This window comes from Cetorhinus maximus, chromosome X, assembly GCF_964194155.1.
Source record: "Cetorhinus maximus chromosome X, sCetMax3.hap1.1, whole genome shotgun sequence".
NCBI classification, from domain to species: Eukaryota; Metazoa; Chordata; class Chondrichthyes; order Lamniformes; family Cetorhinidae; genus Cetorhinus; species Cetorhinus maximus.
The window spans coordinates 1,551,123-1,572,396 of NC_135917.1; the positions used below are offsets into that span (position 1 = coordinate 1,551,123).

The 21,274-nt window shown below is 45.5% G+C and overlaps 1 protein-coding gene across 2 annotated transcripts in view; it reads right to left on the reverse strand.

Annotated features, from left to right (window-relative positions):
* Positions 1-310: 310 nt before the first annotated feature.
* The window catches only part of LOC144672692 (G-protein coupled receptor 182-like), a 30,889-nt gene continuing 9,925 nt past the window's right edge, over positions 311-21,274 (reverse strand). The window contains exons 1-2 of one of the 2 annotated variants that reach the window (XM_078534610.1): positions 6,527-6,644; positions 311-2,722 (exon numbers count right to left, since the gene is read on the reverse strand). In XM_078534610.1, the coding sequence (XP_078390736.1) occupies positions 1,693-2,700 (1,008 nt within the window). In that variant the 5' untranslated portion in view covers positions 2,701-2,722; positions 6,527-6,644 and the 3' untranslated portion in view covers positions 311-1,692. Of the gene's footprint in view, positions 2,723-6,526; positions 6,645-21,274 lie in introns of those variants that run through there. The other variant, XM_078534611.1, reaches the window with a different exon arrangement.

Genomic DNA, 21,274 nt, shown 5'->3' on the forward strand with positions numbered 1-21,274 from the left:
ACCTTGCATTTATGTAGCGCCTTATCACATATCTCCCAAAATGCCATATAAGAGCATCACTGTCAAACCTGATCCTGTACTCACCTACATACTTTCCTGTAGGTGACAATGGATTGTGAACAGGAGCCCTGCTCGATTTTCTGCTCCCTAATTATGAATTGTGGGGCTCATTGCCACATTGCTAATAGTGGTCAAGCTGATAGCAGCTAACTCAGCACAGGCCAGGAGTTGAACCAGATACTTTCTGGTTTGCATAACTTGTGCTACCTTTACCAACCGAGCCATGGGGCAATCCAGAAATAACAACAACTTATTTATATAGTGTTTTTAATGCAATTGAACATTCCAGGATCATACAAGTATTATAAAAACAAAATATGACACTAAGCCACATGACATGTTAGGGCAATGACCAAAAGCTTAGTCAAAGAGGTAGGTTTTAAGGAGCATCTTAAAGGAGGAAAACAAGGTGGAGAGGTGCAGCGGGGATATTTCAAAAGAAAGAAAATCTTGTATTTATATAGCACCTTCTCACATTTCTGTCAAAACACTTCCCAGACAATGAAGTATTTTTTGGAGTACTTATTATGTTGGCAAATGCAGCAGCAAATTTTGCGCACAGCAGTGTTCCATAAACAGCAAAAGCGATAAAGATGTTTATTTATTTTGATAGTGTTGGTTGAGGAAGTTGGATCAACCAGGACACCAGGAGCATTCCTTAAACTCTCTTCTCCCTCTGTAGCATCATTAACATCTGCCTGACCTAATAGAACAGGATCTCTGTTTAACACCTCAGCCAGCTCTGATAATGCAGTATTCCTCACGACTATACTGAAAGGTCAGCCTTGGTTATTGTGCTCAAATCCTGGACAAGGGTATGAACACAACTTTCAAACTTGGAGGTGAGAGCCACTAGCTGAGCCAAACCAACTCTTAAACAGACATGGGTTAAGTTGTGTATTTCATTTATCTTGCTTTCTCTTAAAAAAAAATTTTAGTTCCTCATTCTTCTCTCAGTTTCACCCAGATCCATACTTCCTGTACCGAAATGACTTAGTTGCATCCCATTGCTATTCTGCAACTAGTTAGGCAGAGGCACACAGTTGGGTTTTCCCTTCCCTTCCTTTCTTTGTGGGCAAGTGGCTTGAAGCCTCTCTTGGATTACTGTGTGGTCAAGGACCTGAATCCTTACACAAAGTAGCTCAGTGCATTAATGCAGGGGTTTCCAAACAATGGCAACTTTCAGCCCATGAGCCATGACCACAAAGCCTACACAACTCAATTATTTTAAAGCCTTTATTTCTATTGAATGATTTGTGCTGTAAGATTTTGGTAGGCAGAAGGTTTGGGAAGGAGCTGTTCTTGGTGCTTGTGGATGAGTAAATCCAAAGTCAGATCCCAAGAACTTTCTATGAGGCCTATGCAAGACATAATGAGATAAAAACTTGAATGTTCCTGCATTAGTGAACCAACATTCTGTGCAGTCAAGCCATCTTCTTCCCTTCATTTTGCGTCCCATTTCTAACAATATTTTTAATATGAATATTTAATGCTTTACAGCAGTAAGATGCCCATATGATTTTCAATTAACATTGAAACAAGAACAAGGAACAGAAGAAAAAAATTGTTGGAAGATCATTTTGACTGAATCACTAATACCCTCAGTTTCTTGTCCTCTATCAAAGGATTAAATCATGTAATGACCACAATATGTCTGGTGTCTGAAGAAATGGAAACATTGTCATCCTCCTTGACGTATCGTTTAGGCATGTACTTTACAACACAGGTTTTTAAATGATACCTGAAATCTTTGTGCATAAAGTTGTACAGAATGGGATTTACAATACAGTGGGAAAAGGTGAGGCACTCCACAAGGTCGTAAAAATAATACACTACATGCTGCACAACACAGTTGAGAAAGTCACCTATCAGGGAAAGAAATACAGTTATATAAAAAGGTGACCAGCATAGCAAAAATGCTATGATATAAGCACATATTATTTTACGGGTCCTTATGCTACCTGTGTTACTGGAGTCTTTCATAGCTCTTGAAGTGAAAACATTACTCACTATAATTATAAACAAAGGAATAATGAATCCAAAAAGTAAAATAACAGAGCTTGTAACATACGAAAATAGCATATTTTCAGTGAAGCAGTAAATATACACAATTCCTAAAGTGTCAGCATATACAAATTGTGGTACAGATAATAGCACAGCTGTAGTCCACATGCACACACACACCATCCTGCGGATTTGTCGGTCTCTTGATCCCTGGGCTTGGAACGGGTATCGCAGTGAGACATATTCATCAACGCTAAAACAGGCCAGGAAGAAGATGCTACTGTACAGAGTAACAAAATAAAGGAAGGAATCAAATTTACACAGAAGACTGCCCCAGATCCAGTGGTAATTGTACAATACCTCTGTCATCCTAAATGGGATGCAGAAAACTGCACACAAGTCAGCAACAGCCATGTTAAAAATGTAAAGGTTGCTTTCTTTCCTGGACTCTCTCATCCGCCAGTTTATCCAAATAACAATGATATTCTCTATCAGACCTACTAGAAGAAAGAATAGGTAGAAATAAAATGTTGACATGTCCAATGCCTTGTAATTCAAAGTGACCCAACAGGAACATTGAGAACCATGGCACTCATCACTGTCGTTGGCATGGAAGGTGTTGTTAGGGGTGGCCATGGCTGAGTCCTCCTTGTAGAATCTGCAGAAATGAGAAACATTTGTAATATTGAATCAAAAGGTATTGCGATTAAATACAGTTTCCATGAGCTGCCTCAGTGGCATAGTTGCATTGCCTGGTTTGGTGCTAATGTAAATAAACCAGGAAAGTCTCAGATTCAGTTTGCGCTAACTTAAGCAGCAGGATTGCTACAAGCGGCACAACTGTCCACTGGGCAAAAAGCAGCAAGCTGGAAGTGAATAACAGGATCAAACTCAGTTGCGATGCTGCCTCAGTTGAACAACTCTTGAATACTCACCATCTAGCCCTGCACAAGAAAAATACTCACCCGGGCAAGAAAACAGAAGAGTACATGAACCAATGCAACGATGTGCCCACATGCATCAGTGCTTTCAGATGTGGAGAAAAGAAGCTTTCTCCCTATCCCTGCTGCTTTCCTGTACTATGTAAAGTTTTTCTGTAAGAGTTTATCCCTTGTCTAATGGTTGGTTGATTTCAGTAGCCATTTGTCTTTTTTTAAAAAAACCACTGGCTGCTGCCCACCAACTGCACCTCTCCCACCCCACCAAAGACTGAACAAATGTCTTGACAGCATGGTGCGGTAGTAAAACCTACAGACTTGAAGGTTTAGTCCCCACACTCTGAGTTAAGTAATATGAGCTGAGGCATCTATAAAGGGAGCTACAGATGGCTTTAGCATTCCTTCACATAAGGGGTAGTGGAAATCCGGAGCCTTCTCTCCCAAAAACTGTTGAAGCAGGGGGTCAGTTGGAGATTTCACAACTGCCATTGATAGATTTTGTTAGGCGAGGGTATTAGGAACCAAAGAAAAGAAAGAAAGAAATTGCATTTATACAGCACCTTTCACGATCTCAGGACATCCTAAAGTGCTTTGTAGTCAATTAAGTACTTCTGAAGTGTAGTCACTGCTGTGATGGTTAGTCATTTTTGTGCACAGCAAGATCCCATAAAGAGCAATGAAATAATGACCACTATTTTGTTAACTGTTAGTTAAAGGGTAAATATTGACCAAAGAGTATTCCTTCAAATAGTGCCATGGGATCTTTTATGTCCACTTGAGAGGGAAGAGAGGGCCTTAGTTTAATGTCTCATCCGAAAAGCAGCACCATAGTGACTAGTACCCATAGAACCATATGTTAGCAAGAGTTGGGACCCCATTGAAGTCTCAATGCATCAGGTCAAACATGGGCAAGGAAATCTCCTGCTGGTTAGCAATGTACTGCCCCCACCCGCCTCAGCTGATGAATCAGTGCTCCTCCACATTGAACACCACTTGGAGGAAGCACTGAGGGTGGCAAGGACGTAGAATGTACTCTGAGTGGGGAACTTCAATGTCCATCACAAAGAGTGGCTCAGTAGCATCACTACTGACCGAGCATGCTGAGTCCTAAAGGACATAGCTGCTAGGCTGGGTATGTGGCAGGTGAGGGAACCAACAAGAGGGAAAAACATACTTGACCTCATCCTCACCAACCTGCCTGCTGCAGATGCATCTGTCCAATATGGTATCGATAGGAATGACCACCGCACAGTCCTTGTGGAGATGAAATCTCGTTGTCACATTAAGGATTCCCTCCATTGTGTTGTGTGGCACTACTGCCGTGCTAAATGGGATAGATTTCAAACAGATCTAGCAACTCAAGACTGAGCATCCATGAGGCACTGTGGGCCATCAGCAGCAGCAAAATTGTACCCAACCACAGCCTGTAACCACATGACCAGGCATATTCCCCACTCTACCATTACCATCAAGCCAGGGTCAACCCTAGTTCAATGAAGAGTGCAGGAGGACATGTCAGCAGCAGCACCAGGCATACCTAAAAATGAGGTGTCAACCTGATGAAGCTACAACTCAGGACTACTTGCGTGTCAAACAGCATAAGCAGCAAGTGATAGACAGAGCTAAGCGATCCCACAACCAACCAATCAGATCGAAGCTCTGCAGTCCTGCTACATCCAGTCGTGAATGCTGGTGGACAATTAAACAATTCACTGGAGGAGGCTCCACAAATATCCTCATCCTCAATGATGGGGGAGCCCAGCACATCAGTGCAAAAGATAAGGCTGAATCATTTGCAACAATCTTCAGCCAGAAGTGCCGAGTGGGTGATCCATCTCGGCCTCCTCCAGAAGTCCCCAGCATCACAGAAGCCAGTCTTCAGCCACTTCAATTCACTCCATGTGATATCAAGAAATGGCTGAAGGCACTGGATAGTGCAAAGGCTATGGACCCTGAAAATATTCCAGCGCTAGTACTGAAGACTTGTGCTCCAGAATTTGCTGCGTCCCTAGCCGAGCTGCTCCAGTACATCTGCAACACTGGCATCTACCTGGCAACGTGAAAAATTGCCCAGGTATGTCCTGTACACAAAAATGAATCAGGGAATGAAGGGGATTTAGACAGGCTAAGTGAGTGGTCAAGAACATGGCAGATGGAATATAATGTGGAAAAATATGAAGTTACCCACTTTGGTAGGAAAAACAGAAATACAGAGTATTTCTTAAATGGGGAGAGATTGGAAAGTGTTGATGTCCAAAGGGATCTGGGTGTCCTTGTTCATAAGTCACTGAAAGCTAACATGCAGGTACAACAAGCAATTAGGAAGACCAATGGTATGTTGGTCTTAATTGCAAGAGGATTTGAGTACAGGGGTAAAGTCTTGCTGCAAATGTATAGAGCCTTGGTGAGACTGCACCTGGAGTATTGTGTACAGTTTTGGCCTCCTTACCTAAGGAAGGATATACTTACCATAGAAGGTTCACCAGGCTGATTCCTGGGATGGCAGGATTGTCCTATGAGGAGGGTGGGCCTGTAATCTCTGGAGTTTAGAAGAATAAGAGGTGATCTCATTGAAGCATACAAAATTCTTGCAGGGCTCGACAAGGAAGGATGTTTCCCCTGGCGGGGGTGGGGGGAGGTCTAGAACCAGGGGACACAGTGTTATTTACAATATAATCCAGGCTGGTATTTTGGTTAAGCTGGTTTATTTTTCAAGACAACTCCTCAGTGCTACTAACTTCCTAGTAGCTTCCACCCAAAGTGTTCTAGCTATACCTTTTTATTCTATTTAGATGGGATAATTAATGCCCATCACCTGTTTAACTAGCAGTTGGTTTTAACAAGGTGATTGCCATATTAACACACAGTCTCAGAATAAGAGGTAGGATATTTAGGACTGAGATGAAGAGGCATTTCTTCACTCAGAGGGTGGCGAATCTTTGGAATTCTCTATCCCAGAGGGCTGTGGAGGCTCAGTTATTGAGTATGGTCAATACAGAAATTGATAGATTTCTGGATACTAAAGATATCATGGGATATGGGGATAGTGTGGGAAAATGTCGTTGAGGTAGCCCATCAGCGATGATCTTACTGAATGGTGGAGCATGCTCAAGGGATCGAATGGCCTACTCCTGCTCCTATTTCCTATGAATTGGGCAGGTTTTTATTTTATGCTGTAAAGGTTTTAATTAAATTGATTTTGATTTGCACTTCAGCATGCATTGAAACTGCAGTAGAAAAACAGAACATCATGAGACATATGCAGCTTCTGTTTTAATTAAACAGTGACACAACCAACAGTGTCTACTCTATCTCTCTCTACTAAAGATTTCACTTAGTCGTTGTATTGTACTGAACATTGAATGCCAAGTTTCTTCAAAAAGTTAATAGTGTACTTTTCCTGTTATGGAATCTACTGCAATGTTACAATGCAAAAAAATACAGAGTATATCTCGTTACAATTCTTGTATCGCAGAAAATTCATCTCTTAAATTATTACATATAGTAAGAAAGCTGTCACTGACCTGACTAAATGTTCCTTGCGCCTTGCTGAATGATTTGTTCCAACAGTAGAAGTACCTCTCCAAATGGTGACTGTTTAGTCGTGAGGTTCCACATTTATTGCTGTGCGATGCAGGGAGGAAGGAATATGAGGGGAGATTTTGCAGTAAACAGGAAATCATGGGAGCTATGATACGTAACCAAAGGTCAAGGAGCATAAGGTGTTGTAAGATAATGGACATAATGTTTGGCTTTTGCTTTGAAAGGTCAGCATCATTACTTTCCTAAATGAGTCAAATAACTATTAACTGGCTGACTATGCAATGGATAAAACCAGGGACAAAGTTGACATAGGAGGTTGTTTTGTTTAAATACAGAGGGAAATTATGTTGGGGATATTTTCAAAATGAAGGTAGTTTAGAACTTCAATCTGTTAATACCCCTTAAAACCTAGTGGATAAACGTTTCCTGTTGTGGAACCCACAATGTAAAAAAGACACAGTATATCTCATTACAATCGCTGCATTGCAGAAACACAGATCAGGTGAGCCCCTTGTTGGATCCCTGGTCTGTATTGAGTTAGCTGGTTTCAACTGAGGTGTCAATAGAGATACACTTGGCAACAAGTCCCCTAATCTGAGAAGAGGATTAGGCTCAGTTGTGATTACCCCTGTGATAAAATATCCTACCATCAGTAGAGAGCTGTGGTGCCCATAGAACTGTAGCCCAGCATAAGTCAGTGGCCTCGTGAGAGTATGAGTGGAAAGCGGAGAAAGAAATAAACCTCTTCAATGCAACAGGGAATATTCACAATCCTGTCTTTTTTCATCCACTTGGAAACCTGTTATTTCTGCTCTCTCCCTTTCTCTAGAGGGTCACTTCTAGGGTAGGTATAGAGAAGGTTCTGGTCTCTCCCCATTTGTCAGGGGAGACCAGAACTAGGGGCCATCAATATAAGATGGTCACTAATAATTCCATTGGGGAATTCAGGAGAAACTTCTTTACCCAGAGAGTGATGAGAATGTGGAACCTGCTACTGCAGGGAGTGGTCAAGGTGAATAGCGTCGATGCATTTAAGAGGGAAGCTGGATAAACACACGAGGAAGAAAGGAATGTCTGGATGGTGTTGGTTACAGAACATGTCTGTTGAAGAAGTCTTCATAGTCTTCTGTATGTAAACGTCAAGTCTTTATTAACTACTACAAGGGTACAGGCAAGGAGCTATCGCCATGTCTAGGTCTTAACACATCTCTGCTCAACACTATACTGACCCCAGATCTGTGTCATGTGCTTTCTTACATCACTGTGTGGGCGGTACTGTACTCAGTCCCACATTAACCCTGTATGTGCCAGGCATTTATACTACACCTCCCCCCAAGTCTTTATCCTATAGATATGGAATTACACTAGTTTGCTTCATGTCTTACATTGTTATTAGTCTTATGCATTTACCTTGTTGTTACTGTCTTAATACTATTCCAACATTATTGTTATTTCTGTATTAGCATTATTACAAAATTCTCACTACCCCACTCTCCCCTTCAAGTCCTTGAAGTTAGAGGCTCAGGCCGTCTGGAGACCTTATAACCCTTCCACATCTCATTCGCCATTCTATCAGAGGAGTGGTCGGCTCTGCTGGTTCTAGTTCTTGTTGTTGGCTTGGAGGTTGGACTGGCATTTGGGTATCATCTATAGTCCTCCACCGTGCAATAGGAGGAGCTGGTATAGGAAGAGGGCAGAGATTCCTCTTGTTTCATTGGACCATGCCCTCTGCTGTGCCAATCTGGTAGTACCGCAATTGATCCTCAGTCCATCAGAGGACCGTTACTTGTCTCCCAAGGTCCAGGATCCAGACGTTGTCACCCTGCTGCAGCAGTGGCTAATGTCTGATGTGGTGCCTTCTGTTGTAGGCAGAAGCTTGCTTCTGTCTGCTGGACTGCTCTTTTGCTTGGATACCCTGGTAGTCCCTGGCTACCAATCTTAGCATGTGTTTTGTTGGCAGGATCGGAGGCTATGTGCAAAGTTTCCTGCCCATCAGGAGCTAAGGGGGTGGACCTGTAAGTAAGCAGTGAGGTGAGGAAGTCCTCATTTTTGTTCAGCAGGGCCTTCACTGTACGCACCCCTCATTCTGCTTCACTGGTTGACTGCAGGTATCTTGGGGGAGCTGGTGTGGTGGTGGAAGTTGGCTATGGCTGCGAAGTGTGTGAAGCATGCATTAGAGAGTTGTGGGCCGTTATCAGATGTGAGCTTGTCTGGGATGCCATGGCTCACAAACATCCCTTTTAGTGCTTTGATTACTGTTTCTGTGGTGGTCGTATGAAGTTGTTTTATCTCCACTCATTTGGAGGAGAGTAATCCACGCCTATCAGGAAGGATTTACCACTGTAGACAAACAGGTCTGTGCCCAGTCTCTCCCAAGACCTGTTAGGGAATTGGGTGGGAATGAGTGGCTCCCTTTGGTCCTGGAGGTGCAATGCATAAACCTGGCAATTTGCGATGATCTCTTCTATCGCTTTGGAGATGCCCAGCCATGAGACAGTGGATTGAGCCCATGCCCTACACCCAGGTGACCCTGATGTATCTTTTGAAGAACATCTGCCCGCAGGGAGGCTGGGTGACCAGCCATTTGTCATAAACCGTAAAGTGGTTCTGCTGCTCGAACCACATTTTGGCTGCACCTCCATTTGGTCTCTGTTGAGCCCATCCTTGTTGACAGTAGGGGCAGATTTGGGTTCACTCTTCATCGCGAAGTTGCTCCTGGTGGATCTGTTGGAGCCTGGTTGTGGTTCCTGGCAGGTGCCTGGTAGTGGCTTGGGAGTTGGCCTCAAGTTCTGCCACAAAGTTGATGTCCTGTTTTGTTGGGAGACCCACAGTGACCCTTGAAAGTGTGTCTGCCGTCGTCTGATTTTTTTTTTCTTGGTGGCAGGCAGTCTCATAGGCGAATCTCATGAGGCACAGGTGAAACCTCTGGACCCTAGGAGGCATCTTTGTGAGCTACCTCTTGTTCAAAAAGGAGACCAGTGGTTTATGTTCTATTTTGATTGTGATCTTGAGGCTGACGATGTAGTCGGAAAAATTCTCACATACCCATGTGACTGCAAGAGCTCCCTTTTCAATGATGGTGTATCTTGTCTCTGTGTCCGACAGCCCTCTGGAAGTGTAGTAGACAGGTCAACAACTACCATCCAATTGCTCCCAAAAGTGCATTGCTCCGAGGCCTGTGGACGAAGCATCGGCTGCTGTGGTGGTGGGCAGGGGGGTCGTGGTGGGCCACGATGTGGAGAGAAGCATCGCCTTGATGTGAGTGAACGCTTGCTCATTCTGGGGATCCCAGTACCATGCTTGGTCTTTCTTCAGCAGCTGTCTCAGCGGTTTGGAGAACTGTGGCAAGTGAAGTAAAAACTCCGCCAGCTGGTTCACCATCCCTAGGAGACGCTGGAGGTTGGGGACGGAGGAAGGACAGGGAAGTCGGTGATCGCCTTGGTTTTATGTGAATCTACTGTGATGCCTTTGTTGCTGATGACGTGGCCCAGGAACCAAATGGAGGTCATGGTAAATTCACATTTATCATTCAGCCTTACCCCTGTCTCCTGTAGTCACTCCAAGACTGCTGTGAGCCTTTCATCACGCTCTTCCACTGTGACCCCATGAACCAAGACATCATCCATGGGGCAAATGACCCCATGAAGGCCCTGCAGGATGCCAGGCATTGTGCATTGGAATATCTCAGGTGCTAACGTGATCCCAAAGGGAAGACAGTTGAAGCAAAATCTGCCAAAGTGGGTAATAAATGTAGTTAGAAGCTGGGTGTCCTCATCGAGGGGGAAGCTGCTAGAAATCAATGTTAGCATCTAGTTTGGAAAACACCATGCTCCTGGAGAGCTTAGTCAGACTCTCGTCCACTGAGGACATGGGATGAACCTCCATGGCTATGGCCTTGTTAAACTGTGTGAGGTCCATGCAGATGTGGAGGGACCTGTTTGATTTTGGATTGGGACCATCCCAGAGCACCATGTGGTAGGTCATTTGACTGGGGAAATAACTCCCATGTTTACCAGCTTGTCCAGCTGCCACTGTACTTCCTTCATGAGGGGTTGGGGGACCTTTTGCAGAGTGAAAAGTTTAGCGTCATCCCTGAGCGTAATCTTGTGCTCATTTTTCAGGCGGCCTAGTCCTGTGAAGAGTTTTGGGAACTCATGTCTGTATTTGGAGCCAGGGCCTTGTTGGTTGACCTCTTCAATCCATTGCAGGAGGTTGAGTTTGATACATAATTTTATCCTTATACCTCAGCGTCACCTGCAGGGTGCCCTTGATTTGAAGTTGGATTCCTCCTGCCGCATGATGTGGAGTGTCCGTTGTTCAAAGCCAGGGGTCTTTGAGCCATGGTTCCTTGTCTGACAGGGCTGTCACGCTGGCATCTGAATATAGTTTAAAATTTGTCAGATGATCATTTACCAGATGTCAGCATTCCAAAATGAGGAACCACAATCTTTGACCTCACCCAAGAAGCATGGCTGTATGTCTTCTAGGTTTTCAGTCTCAACCTCGTGGATTACCTTTGGGCTATCAATCTGACTTGCACAGTTTGCCAAAGTGTCCTGGTCTGTTACAGTGGAAGCATTGGGCAGTACTCGCATGACATTGATCTCTCCTGTGAGGGTGCTTCGCATCCCAGCACTGACAAGGTCGCTCTGCTGGGTGGTTCAGGAATTGCTTTCCCGGAGTTGGATTGTCCCTGTGTCTTTGTGACCTGATAGGCTGGACTGAGGGTTGGCTTCTGCCCCATGTTGCATTCTCTCCCTTTAGGATTGTCCTGTGTAGCTCGCGTAGCTCAGACAGTCTAACTATCTAGATTGCCTTGTCTAGGGTTAGATCATCTTTTGCTTGCAAGTCTGCAGAACTTTTGCTGTCTGGAGCAATGCTGTCACTTAAAAATATTTTCCTCCAAAGACCCCAATTGTGTGACTGGTCCAGGCCTTGAGTGAATCCAAGTGGAGTTGGAAATGTGGAATTGTGATCCATGTTAAAGATGTTTAAAGTGTGGATGCAGCTTTAAGAGCTTACAAGCTTTCAAGATGGCATCGCCATTCACTGCAGCACAAAGGGTTTCCCATGTTTGCCGGTTTTGGTGGGCTCCACAAAATGGCAGCGGCGTGCTTCTGGAAGAAAAAATGTTCACAATGGCTGCATAAGTTGGCTGTCTGCTGATTTATTCCATTCAGTGATTTACTGTTGCGAGTAGCAAGGCCTTCAAATTCAATGCAGGCTGCTGTTTTACAAATCGAATGGTCACAACGTTCCCGAGAGGCTGAGAAATTTAATTAATAATCATTTTTTTTCTTTTTTGAAATTGAAGGACAAATGTTGAGGCTCGGAGTTGGGGATTGGGTTAAGCAACGAGTTTCATTCAAACGGCGCTTCTGACTTTGGATTAATAAAAGGGGTTCTCAGGACTAGCTGCAGCCTGGAATTTAAAAGATTTAGCTCACCCTTGCAGGATCTGGACTCTGCATGCTGAAACTGGACTTCCAAGGGGGATTTCTATGGAGTCTTCTGCTGCAGTAAAATTTCTGCCCTCAGCTTCCAGGCTCTTTTCTCTGAAGCTTTTTCTGGTGAATTTTCTCAGCATCTTCAGCTTCAGTTGGGAGCTTCTCTCAGGTCAGAATTTCCATTGAAAGGTTTCTTTTTCTAAGTCTTTCAGCATTTCTGTGAGGTTGAGGGTTTTTGATCCCAAGCTGCCAACATGTTGGGATGGTGTTGGTTACAGAACGTGTCTGTTAAATAAGTTTTCTTAGTCTTCTTTATGTTAACAGCAATTCTTTATTAACTACTTGTAACTATATACTTATATACAGTAAAGGGTACAGGCAAGGAGCTAGCTCGATATCTAGGTCTTAACACGTCTCTGCTGAACACCACACTGGCTGTAGGTCTGCGTCATGTGCTTTCTTACATCACTGTGTGGGCGATACTGTACTCAGTCCCAAATTAATCCAGAGTTTCTGCTTCAGTTTCAGCATTTGTTTGTGGGCCTTTGAGAGGAGGCTATCAAAATTAAGCTTACTTAAGCATGGACACAGGCACCTCTTCAAAGCTTTTAAATATTTTAAAAATTTTATTTTACAAAGAAACTGACTACACAAATATAACTAGCAAATGGCCCTTTATAGTTTTTTGCAGTCATTTTCAGTTATTTAAAGTCGGGTTACTCACATTCTTATGCACTCATATTAAAAATGTTTGTGATAAACCTATTTTCAGCTGTATTGATCAAACTGTACCAGGTGACCACTCTTAAATATATCAAGGATTCTTTTATAATGTAAAAAAGTTACATTCTAAAACACTGCCTGATTCCACTGGTTCAGGGATAATTTTATGTTTGTGATTGTACAAATGAGTTTGAGCAGAAACTGGAACTATAAAATCAATTTGGAAATCTAGCACAATTTGCCCAAATACCTGATTGTGGCCAAAGCTCAAACACTACCCCCATAAGTAGATCATCACCAAAAGAATGAAAATGAAGAGAGAGGCTAGGAGAAATTTTCTTATAAAAAGGGTTGTTAGGATGTAATCCCCTACCAGGAATAACGGTAGAAGCACAATCCATAACAGCTTGAGGTTTAACATTGATGATCCTGGAGTTTGGTAGCGCCAAGGACCTGGTTTTGGCTCAAGCAGTGCTGAAGAGAGGTGGGGTGAAGGCGTGGTTGGAACTAGTGGAAAAGGTCCTGTGGTTTGACAGAAGTGCAGATGGAGAACCTTAGGCTGTGCAGGTTGTGGGGGATGGAATGTGAAGATTTCTAGCAGTGGGGGTAGAATTTGGAAGGAAGCTTGTAGAGACAGTGAAGTAAATGTTATACCATGTTTTTTATATAATTTCCTGGAAAATAAATAAAAAATAAAATAAAATGCATGTTCAGACACTTCCAGTAAGTAATCACATGGCTGCTTCAATAAATGTGAAATCCAGATACTCATAATCAGTAGTACATACGTTGTTCTTAAGTCAAAAATTACTTCATAAAACATTTAAAAGATCATCTTTGATGTTGGGACTAGCTGGATGGACCAGAGGGTCTTAGTTTGCCCATCACATGTCATGATACTGTTTTCATATGGGTGCTGGGCTGTAGAAGTGGGGAAGAGGTGTAGAACACCACTGAATGCTGGAAAAATGTCACAAGGATTTTGCCCAGAAACAATGAAGCAACCGTCTTTTTTAACTGACTTGTGAAGTGAAACCGTGAGTGTTCCACTTTATCCTCTCTACTGATTAAAAAAAGAATCGAAAAGAAATGCACACTTGGGAAATACTGCACCCTGTTCTGACTGGGATATTCAGGCACAAATTAATAATCTGAAGTTTTTGATAGAGACTGAGGCCTTTAAATAACAAAGCTGGTGAAGATTCTTGGAGAAACAGAAGACAATCGTATATGGAGGCTTAATCGTGTTATTGTGAAATATGTAATGTAAAAAAAAGTTATATTAGAAACCAGGGGAAGAATTTCCACAGGATTCTCCTGATCATCCTCTGTATTTGTGGCAGTAACCCTGGAGAAATTGCTGGAGAACTGTTGAAATTCCAGGCATATATTTTAAGCCAGTGTGACAGATAGGACACGCATGCTATGCATACTGTTTCTTATACTGATACTAAAAAATTGATCTGCCATGACATTTCACAAGGAGAGAATGGGAAAGGAAATTTATAATCATAGATATAGGGTGGAATTTTCCCAAATTTGCACAAAGTGGGGTAGCGGGCAGTCAAAATGGCATCCTACCTGCCGAAGGCAATGGTGGGTTTTCACGCCGTATCATCCCAAACCTGCCACATTAGTTATGCATTCCTGGGAAACACACCGTTTCCATGGCGGGCTCTCATTCGCCCTCCCGCCATTGCATCACACTGGCCGCCATGTTTAAAAGGCAGCCGTCAGCACACTGCTCATCACCATCAGCTCACCACTGCCGCCCAGGAGACATGGCCAGCAAAGGAAAAAAGACTGCAGCCACCCCCCCCAACCCTGGTTTAATGATGGATCCCCTGTGCGACTGCTGGATACTGTGGAAGCCCGCTGGGATGTCTTGTACCCCTGCTCTGGCCCCTGCGGCCAGCAACGTGACAATCGGGCTTGGGAGGCGATGGCAGTGGTGGTCAGTGCCAATGCCCTTCAGAAGAGGACAGCCACCCAGTGCCGTAAGAGGATGAATGATGATGATGTTCCGCCAGGGTAAGTCACTCTGTTCATCACCCTCAACTCACACACTCACAAACCCATTACACATCCACAGGGCCCTCACTCACTTCAAGTTCAAGGGACATCACCAATCACTCTCTCACACACACCTTCATTGTCCTCAGCCTGTCCATGGGACCACTCACAAGCCAGGTACATTTATCATCCGGCACAGCAGACGTCTTGCTTACACTCTCTCCATCTCTATCCATGCAGGACAAACTGGCACACAAGAGAGAGAGGTTGCAGACCAGTGGCGGAATGCCCAAAATCAGGGTCCTCACGGGCTTTGAAAACAGAGCCATCCAGCTGGCCAGCCTCGATCTGGACTGGTCCTGTGCTGATGGTGAGGTCAGCGCTGCTTTACCAAGTGAGGATCCAGCAGTGCAACATCCATCAGACAACCATGCCGTGAATGATGTGTCCTCTTTCACAGGCCACTGCCACGCACTAATTATTCTCTCCTTGCTTTCGCAGGCACATCTGCCAAACAGCTGACAGAGTTCATGACTCAGGGCCTCCAATCAAACCCCAAAGAAACCTCCGAAGAGGAATCTGAAGGCACCCTCCTCGGAATTCTGTCACAGCGCTCACCCACACCCTCCACCAGCGCAGAGACACACACTTCGGTGGGACCTTGCTTTAGAATAGACATGGGATCACAATCTGGTGAGCACATCGCACTGTCTGATTCACAGCAGGCGGCGGCAGGGACTCCCCAGGTCCCTGGCATTCGGAGGATGGCTGGAGGCCAGGAATTTGCTGAGTCCAAGTCAGATAACGAGCCTCTGGACTCGGTCCTGTCACGGTTGCTGGAGCTGCAAAGGCAAGCTCAGGAACACCAGGAAGGGATGTCCACTGCATTCCTCAGATTGCAAGGCACAATGGAGGAGTCTGTCTGTCTTCAGGCTGAGGTGATAGTGCCGGCATGCCAACGCACCGAGGTCAACACTGGTACGATGGCGGCCGCCATGGAGACCTTGGTCCAGGACGTTGCTCCTGCACTGCTGCGCGGGCTCAACTCCATCGCTCATGCAATAGTTGGCCTCCAACACTGTACGTGAGAGGGATGCGGGGCAGCTCGGTCTCACTCCAGCTACCCCTTCCCCTCATGGAGTTAGCCAGGGGCCTTCGGGCACCCATAGGGAGGAGGATCAGCAGGTGCTCATTCCGGGCCCATCCACCCATGTGACTCCGGGAGTGATCGGCCTATCCGAAACCCCTCTTCCTGTGACTTCAGCAGCTCCAGCTTCACAGCCGAGGAGGGTGCCACTGCCACAAAGCAGGACACCGAAAGCAGGCTAGGGCCCTCCAAGTCATGGCCCTCCAAACGACGCCCGCCAAGGTCATCATAGACATGGCGTCGCAGTCAGCAGGCTGCCTCCGCCTCTGCTGTGGATGTCCGGGGAGCACCAAGATATAGAGGCCGGGCTAGGAAAGTTAAGGAGAATTAGTTGCACAGCCTGGGCACGGGCGTTATTCACTTGTACATATTGTTCACTATTGTCAATAAACTCCCAAGAATGTCTCCCTGCCTATGGCTCCTTGTCCTGATGAGCAGTGTTCTTGTCACTCAGATGTGAAACCTTTCTGCACAAGATAAAGGCAGGTGTCTCAGTCCAGGGCCTCTTCTCTGTGTTCTGTGCAGCCTTCAGACCAAAGTGATGGTCCAGCCTCACACTCCCTGGAAACATTACTGATGCCTGCACCTTGGCGGTGCTTGTCATTGCTGCCAGAATGTAGTAGGCAGGCGCCACAGAGTTCTCTCATTCTCTCTGTGTGCTCTCAGCACCTTTAAGGAGGGGTTGGCCCCCATTTCTTCAGCATCTGTGACCAGTGATGCTGTGCTTCAGCTCCTGAAGGGCTCAGGTGCTGAAGGCGGACAAAGCATCAGTTGCTTCTAAAGTTTCTTGGCTGCATCTCTATGATATGACACTGATCATGGAGCGCAAGCGAACTGCCCTCAGCCAGACAGGAGTCAGACATTCTCAGAGGATATGTGAAGATTTATGGAGTGTCCTCACCATGTTGTCATCATCCTCCTGCAATTGAGCGACTATTATGGCCTCCACTGCATCTCCATGACAGGAGCATTCTTGCTACCATAAGCCAGACTGGAGTCAAACATTCACAAATGCACTGTAAGGATCTATGGGGTCACCTCACTGCATGTCATCATCATCCTCCACAAATCTAGCAGCTATGAGGGCCTCCCGAGCACGCCAGCCTCATCTGGCCCCGTTATCGTCGCCTCTGAGGACCTCCTCACCCTCATCCCTATCGGTATCCTCCTCATCAGAGGAGACATGCAGGTCCTCCATCTCCTCCTCAGCCAGCTCATCTCCCTGTTGGAGCGCCAGGTTGTAAAGGACACTGCAGACATCAATGATATGTGACACCCTCTGCGGACCGTATAGCAGGGCTCCATCAGACCAGTCCAGGCACTGGAACCTCATCTTCAGCATCTTGATGGCCTGTTCCACCAAGTTGTGAGCTGCAGCATGAGCCTAATAATACTGTCGCTCTGCTACAGTCTGAGGCTGCCGAATGGGTGTCATCAGCTACGGCCTCTGAGGGTAGTCCTTGGCCCCGAGGAGCCATCCCTGCAGCTTCTGTGGACCCTGGAAGACTCCAGGGATCTGTGACTGACTGAGGATGTAGGTGCCCTGGAAACCATGCGTACATTTGCAAGATGTGTTTCTGATGGTCGCATACCAGCTGCACATTCAGTGAGTGGAACCCCTTGCGGTTGATGTAGCCCACCATGTGTAGCGACGGAGACCTGAGCGCCACATGGGTGCAGTTGATCGCACCCTGCACCTGTGGGAATCCCGAGATCCGGGCAAATCCAAAGGCCCTTGCATCCTGGCTATTCTGGTCTGGGCGAAATGCACAAAGTTAAATGCTCTCGAGAAGATGGCATCCGTGACCTCATGGATGCATTTGTGGGTGGTGGCTTGTGATATCCCATAGAGGTCACCTGTGGAGCCCTGAAAGGAGCCACTGGCATAGAAACTGAGCACCTCGGTCCCTTTCACAGCCACTGGCACTGGATGCCCTCCATGTCTCCTTGGCGCCAAGTCCTGCAGTAAGTGGCAGATGTGAGCGACCAGGTCCCTAGACATGCGCAGTCACCGGCGACACTGGTTCTCGGTCATCTGCAGGAACGACAGGCGGCATCTATAGACCCTGGGTGTCACTCGGCACCGACCAGCCATGGCTTGCTGTCGCTCCTGGGCAGCACGTGTGGGAGCCCCAGCAGCCCCTTCTTCCTGAGGTTGCTGCTCCTGCTGTTGTGCGGCCAGGTACCTCAGTTGCTCTTTCTTCCGTCTTCTCTGCTCTCTGTAGGCCATCAGGCTCCATGCTCCTGATGTGGTCCTCATGCAGCATGAAAGAGAGAGAGATGTGGTTAGCGTGGCTGTACTTAGCACCTTTCCTGGCCCTGTGTGACGGCCTCTTAACGCTACCCGGAGACTGCTGGCCAACCCTCAGATGGCCACAGATGAGTGCACTGCATGGCTGTCCTGTCAGCCTGCGACATGGGGGAGACAGCTCCTAACCGGGTTGCTGAGATTGCAAGGGGCTGTGAATGCCTTCGGCAATGACTGCTACATGGCCAGCGTTGTGGAGGAGATTGCACAACGTGTGCAGTCCAACTGCTTCACGGTCCAGTCTGTGCCGGGGGAGGGTGGGGCAGGGGTAAGGTATGGAGCGCTTGGTGGCACTTTGGTGTCTCCATGTTGCTTGCGTAGGCGGGCAGTCTAGGAGCCCGACCCCAATCATATCACTGTGGCTGTGCCTGAACTGTGTCAGTTGCAGAGGAATGGTCAATTTATACAGGTGTCCCTACTGCCTGGTTACTTCCCTCGCCTACTCGGCACCCCCCCCTCACCTCGATTTCTAGTGCGTGGTATCCAACATCAAGGCAGCAGTTGCCCCCCACCCCCCGACAACTGCAACAGTCACCTCCGAGGCAGGGCGGCACTTCACCCAGGCCCCCTGGCGCCCATGAAGCCTGCAAAGCAACAGGTGACCCTGGCGAGCTGTGAAAAATGACGCTGTTCACTCACCTCAGTTCCCCCAAAGTAAAGGCCACCAAGTGCTGTTGTGAAACACGTCAATCTGCTTTCCCGCCGACGTGGACGGACGATCTGGTGGGGGTCCAAGAGCTTGGCGGGATGGCCTTTTAATGATATGCTGATGTATTATAATGAGCTCCCTGACGACCATTGGCAGGAAACGCTGCCTGAGCGGACAATCGCGACCTACCTTCCCGCCGTCGTGAAACAGATCGCGCCATATTGTCTGTGCACGCCACCTATCATGCGCACTGACAGCGAGCATGGAAAATTCCGTCCATAGTGCAGGAAGCCATTTGGCTAATGGTACCTTTGCTGGCTCTCTGAAAAATAACCATTCAATTAGTCCTCTTCCCCTGTTCTTTCTCCATTGTCCTGCAAATGTTTCCCCTTCAAGTATATATTCAATTCTCCTTTGAAAATTATTACTGAATTTGCTTCCACTGTCCTTTCAGACTGTGCATTACTACCATCAAAATATATGCGTTTTATATCTGATGAAATGTAAACATACAATTTACCAAGTTTATAAAACTGATTTCTCACCGTGTAGCTTAAGGGAAATTTGAGGTTGTGTGTGATAACGGAGGATATTGTGTTCCAATGGAGAATATGCTATTGTAGTTGTGTATTGTTAGTGTTTTTATGAATGGGAATGTTGGTTAAATACTAAGAAATAAATATATAAATAAATAGATTAAATGTGAGAGATAAATTATGTAGAAATTTAAATGAATGTAACTGAAAAATTACATGAACTTGCAGACTGCAAAATTTTATTTAATTGTGGAGGTTTATGCATGAATGTGGGGAAATTAAAATAAATTAATGTTAAATAAGTGAAATAGTACATTAGAATGTATTTACGTATACGTATATAGAAAATCTGTGAAGACTAAGGGTGGAATCATCCTAGATTTGCACTAAGTGCGGGAGTGAGTGGAAAAGACGACGTTTTAGCTGCTGGTCACAAAGGCGGCTTCTCATGCCATGTCGTCCCAATCCCGCCTCATTAATCATGCATTCCCGGGAAACATGTCGTTTCAATGGCGTGTGGGCTCTGATTCGCCTGCCACGCTGTCACCTCACCGCTTCATCACGCTGGGCACCACACTGAAAGTGCAGCCGTGCGCACACCTCTCAGTGCTTCCGGCCCAAGACATAGAAGACATTGCCCCGAAAATCAAGAAGACTGAAGCCCCCTGGTTTAGTGACATGTCCCTCGAGCACCTTTTGGATGCCGTGGGGGTCTGCCATGATGTCCTCTACCCCTGCTCTGGCCGCAGGAGGGGCAGTAACATTACCACTTCGGCTTGGTAGATGGTGGCAGTGGTGATCAGTGCCAATGCTGCACAAGAATAGGTTGGCCATCCAATGCAGATAGAGAATGAATGATCTCATCCATGCAGCCAGGGTGAGGCAACCACCTCGTTACTCTAAACTCACACACTCAAGCCCATCACACATTCACTGGCATCTCACTCACTGCCAGCTCAAGGGACATCACCACCCACTCTCCCACATACACCCTCTGTCACAAAACTATCATATTTTTCATAATCTTATTGCATGCTTGTAGGTGTGTGCGGATGGTTCTGTCTGTGTAATTGATTTAATTGAATTAGAGTCAGATAGACTGCAAGATGGAAATTATCAAAAGGGTTAAGTGTAAAAAGGGTATCTGAAATGCTAATGAGTGAGCTAGAGTATAAGGATCAGTAGATAAGGTGTGAAGGAAATTTGCATTTTTAGATAAGTGAAGGGGTTGTTTGATTTTCAAACGGATGATAAGATGTTTACCAGCTAACAAGATAAGTGAGGCAAAGCTATATGTTTATTTTTCCCAGAAGTCCGGACCATAATGATGACATGAAAGATTTTTATATTACGGGAAAAGTAAATTTCCAAAGACACTTGGAACAATGGCAGTTTACACATTAAAGAGAGAGAAACATATATAAAGAAGGATGTAAGGCTATGTGGAGGTGACCATGTAAAATCTTGAAAGGTACACCGTGTGGCACAGACTTGGAAGAAGCCCTAGCCACTCTCTGAAGAAGTGCTGCTCCAGTAACTAAAGTTGTGTTAGAAGCCTTTGGAATTCCACTGTTGAGTTGGTGCTGTGGTAACCTTGCTGGATTGCTTATTTAAATTTAAAATCTATTTTGGACTGTTGCCTTAAAGTGGGTGTTTAGTTGGGAGTCAGTTTAATTAGGAATTTTGGGATTTGTTATAATATCAAGTGACTGTAATCTTATATATGTGTTTGAATTCTTTTCTTTTGTTAATAAATGTTTTAATTTTTAAAATCTCTAAAGGTGTACATGGGTTCATTACTTCTGAATTCAGTGCACAAAACTTCATGTAATACAAATTGCAAAACCATTGTGATAGCATGGCCAAGTTTCCCTTGTGGATTTGTCAGCCTAGCACATATCACCTG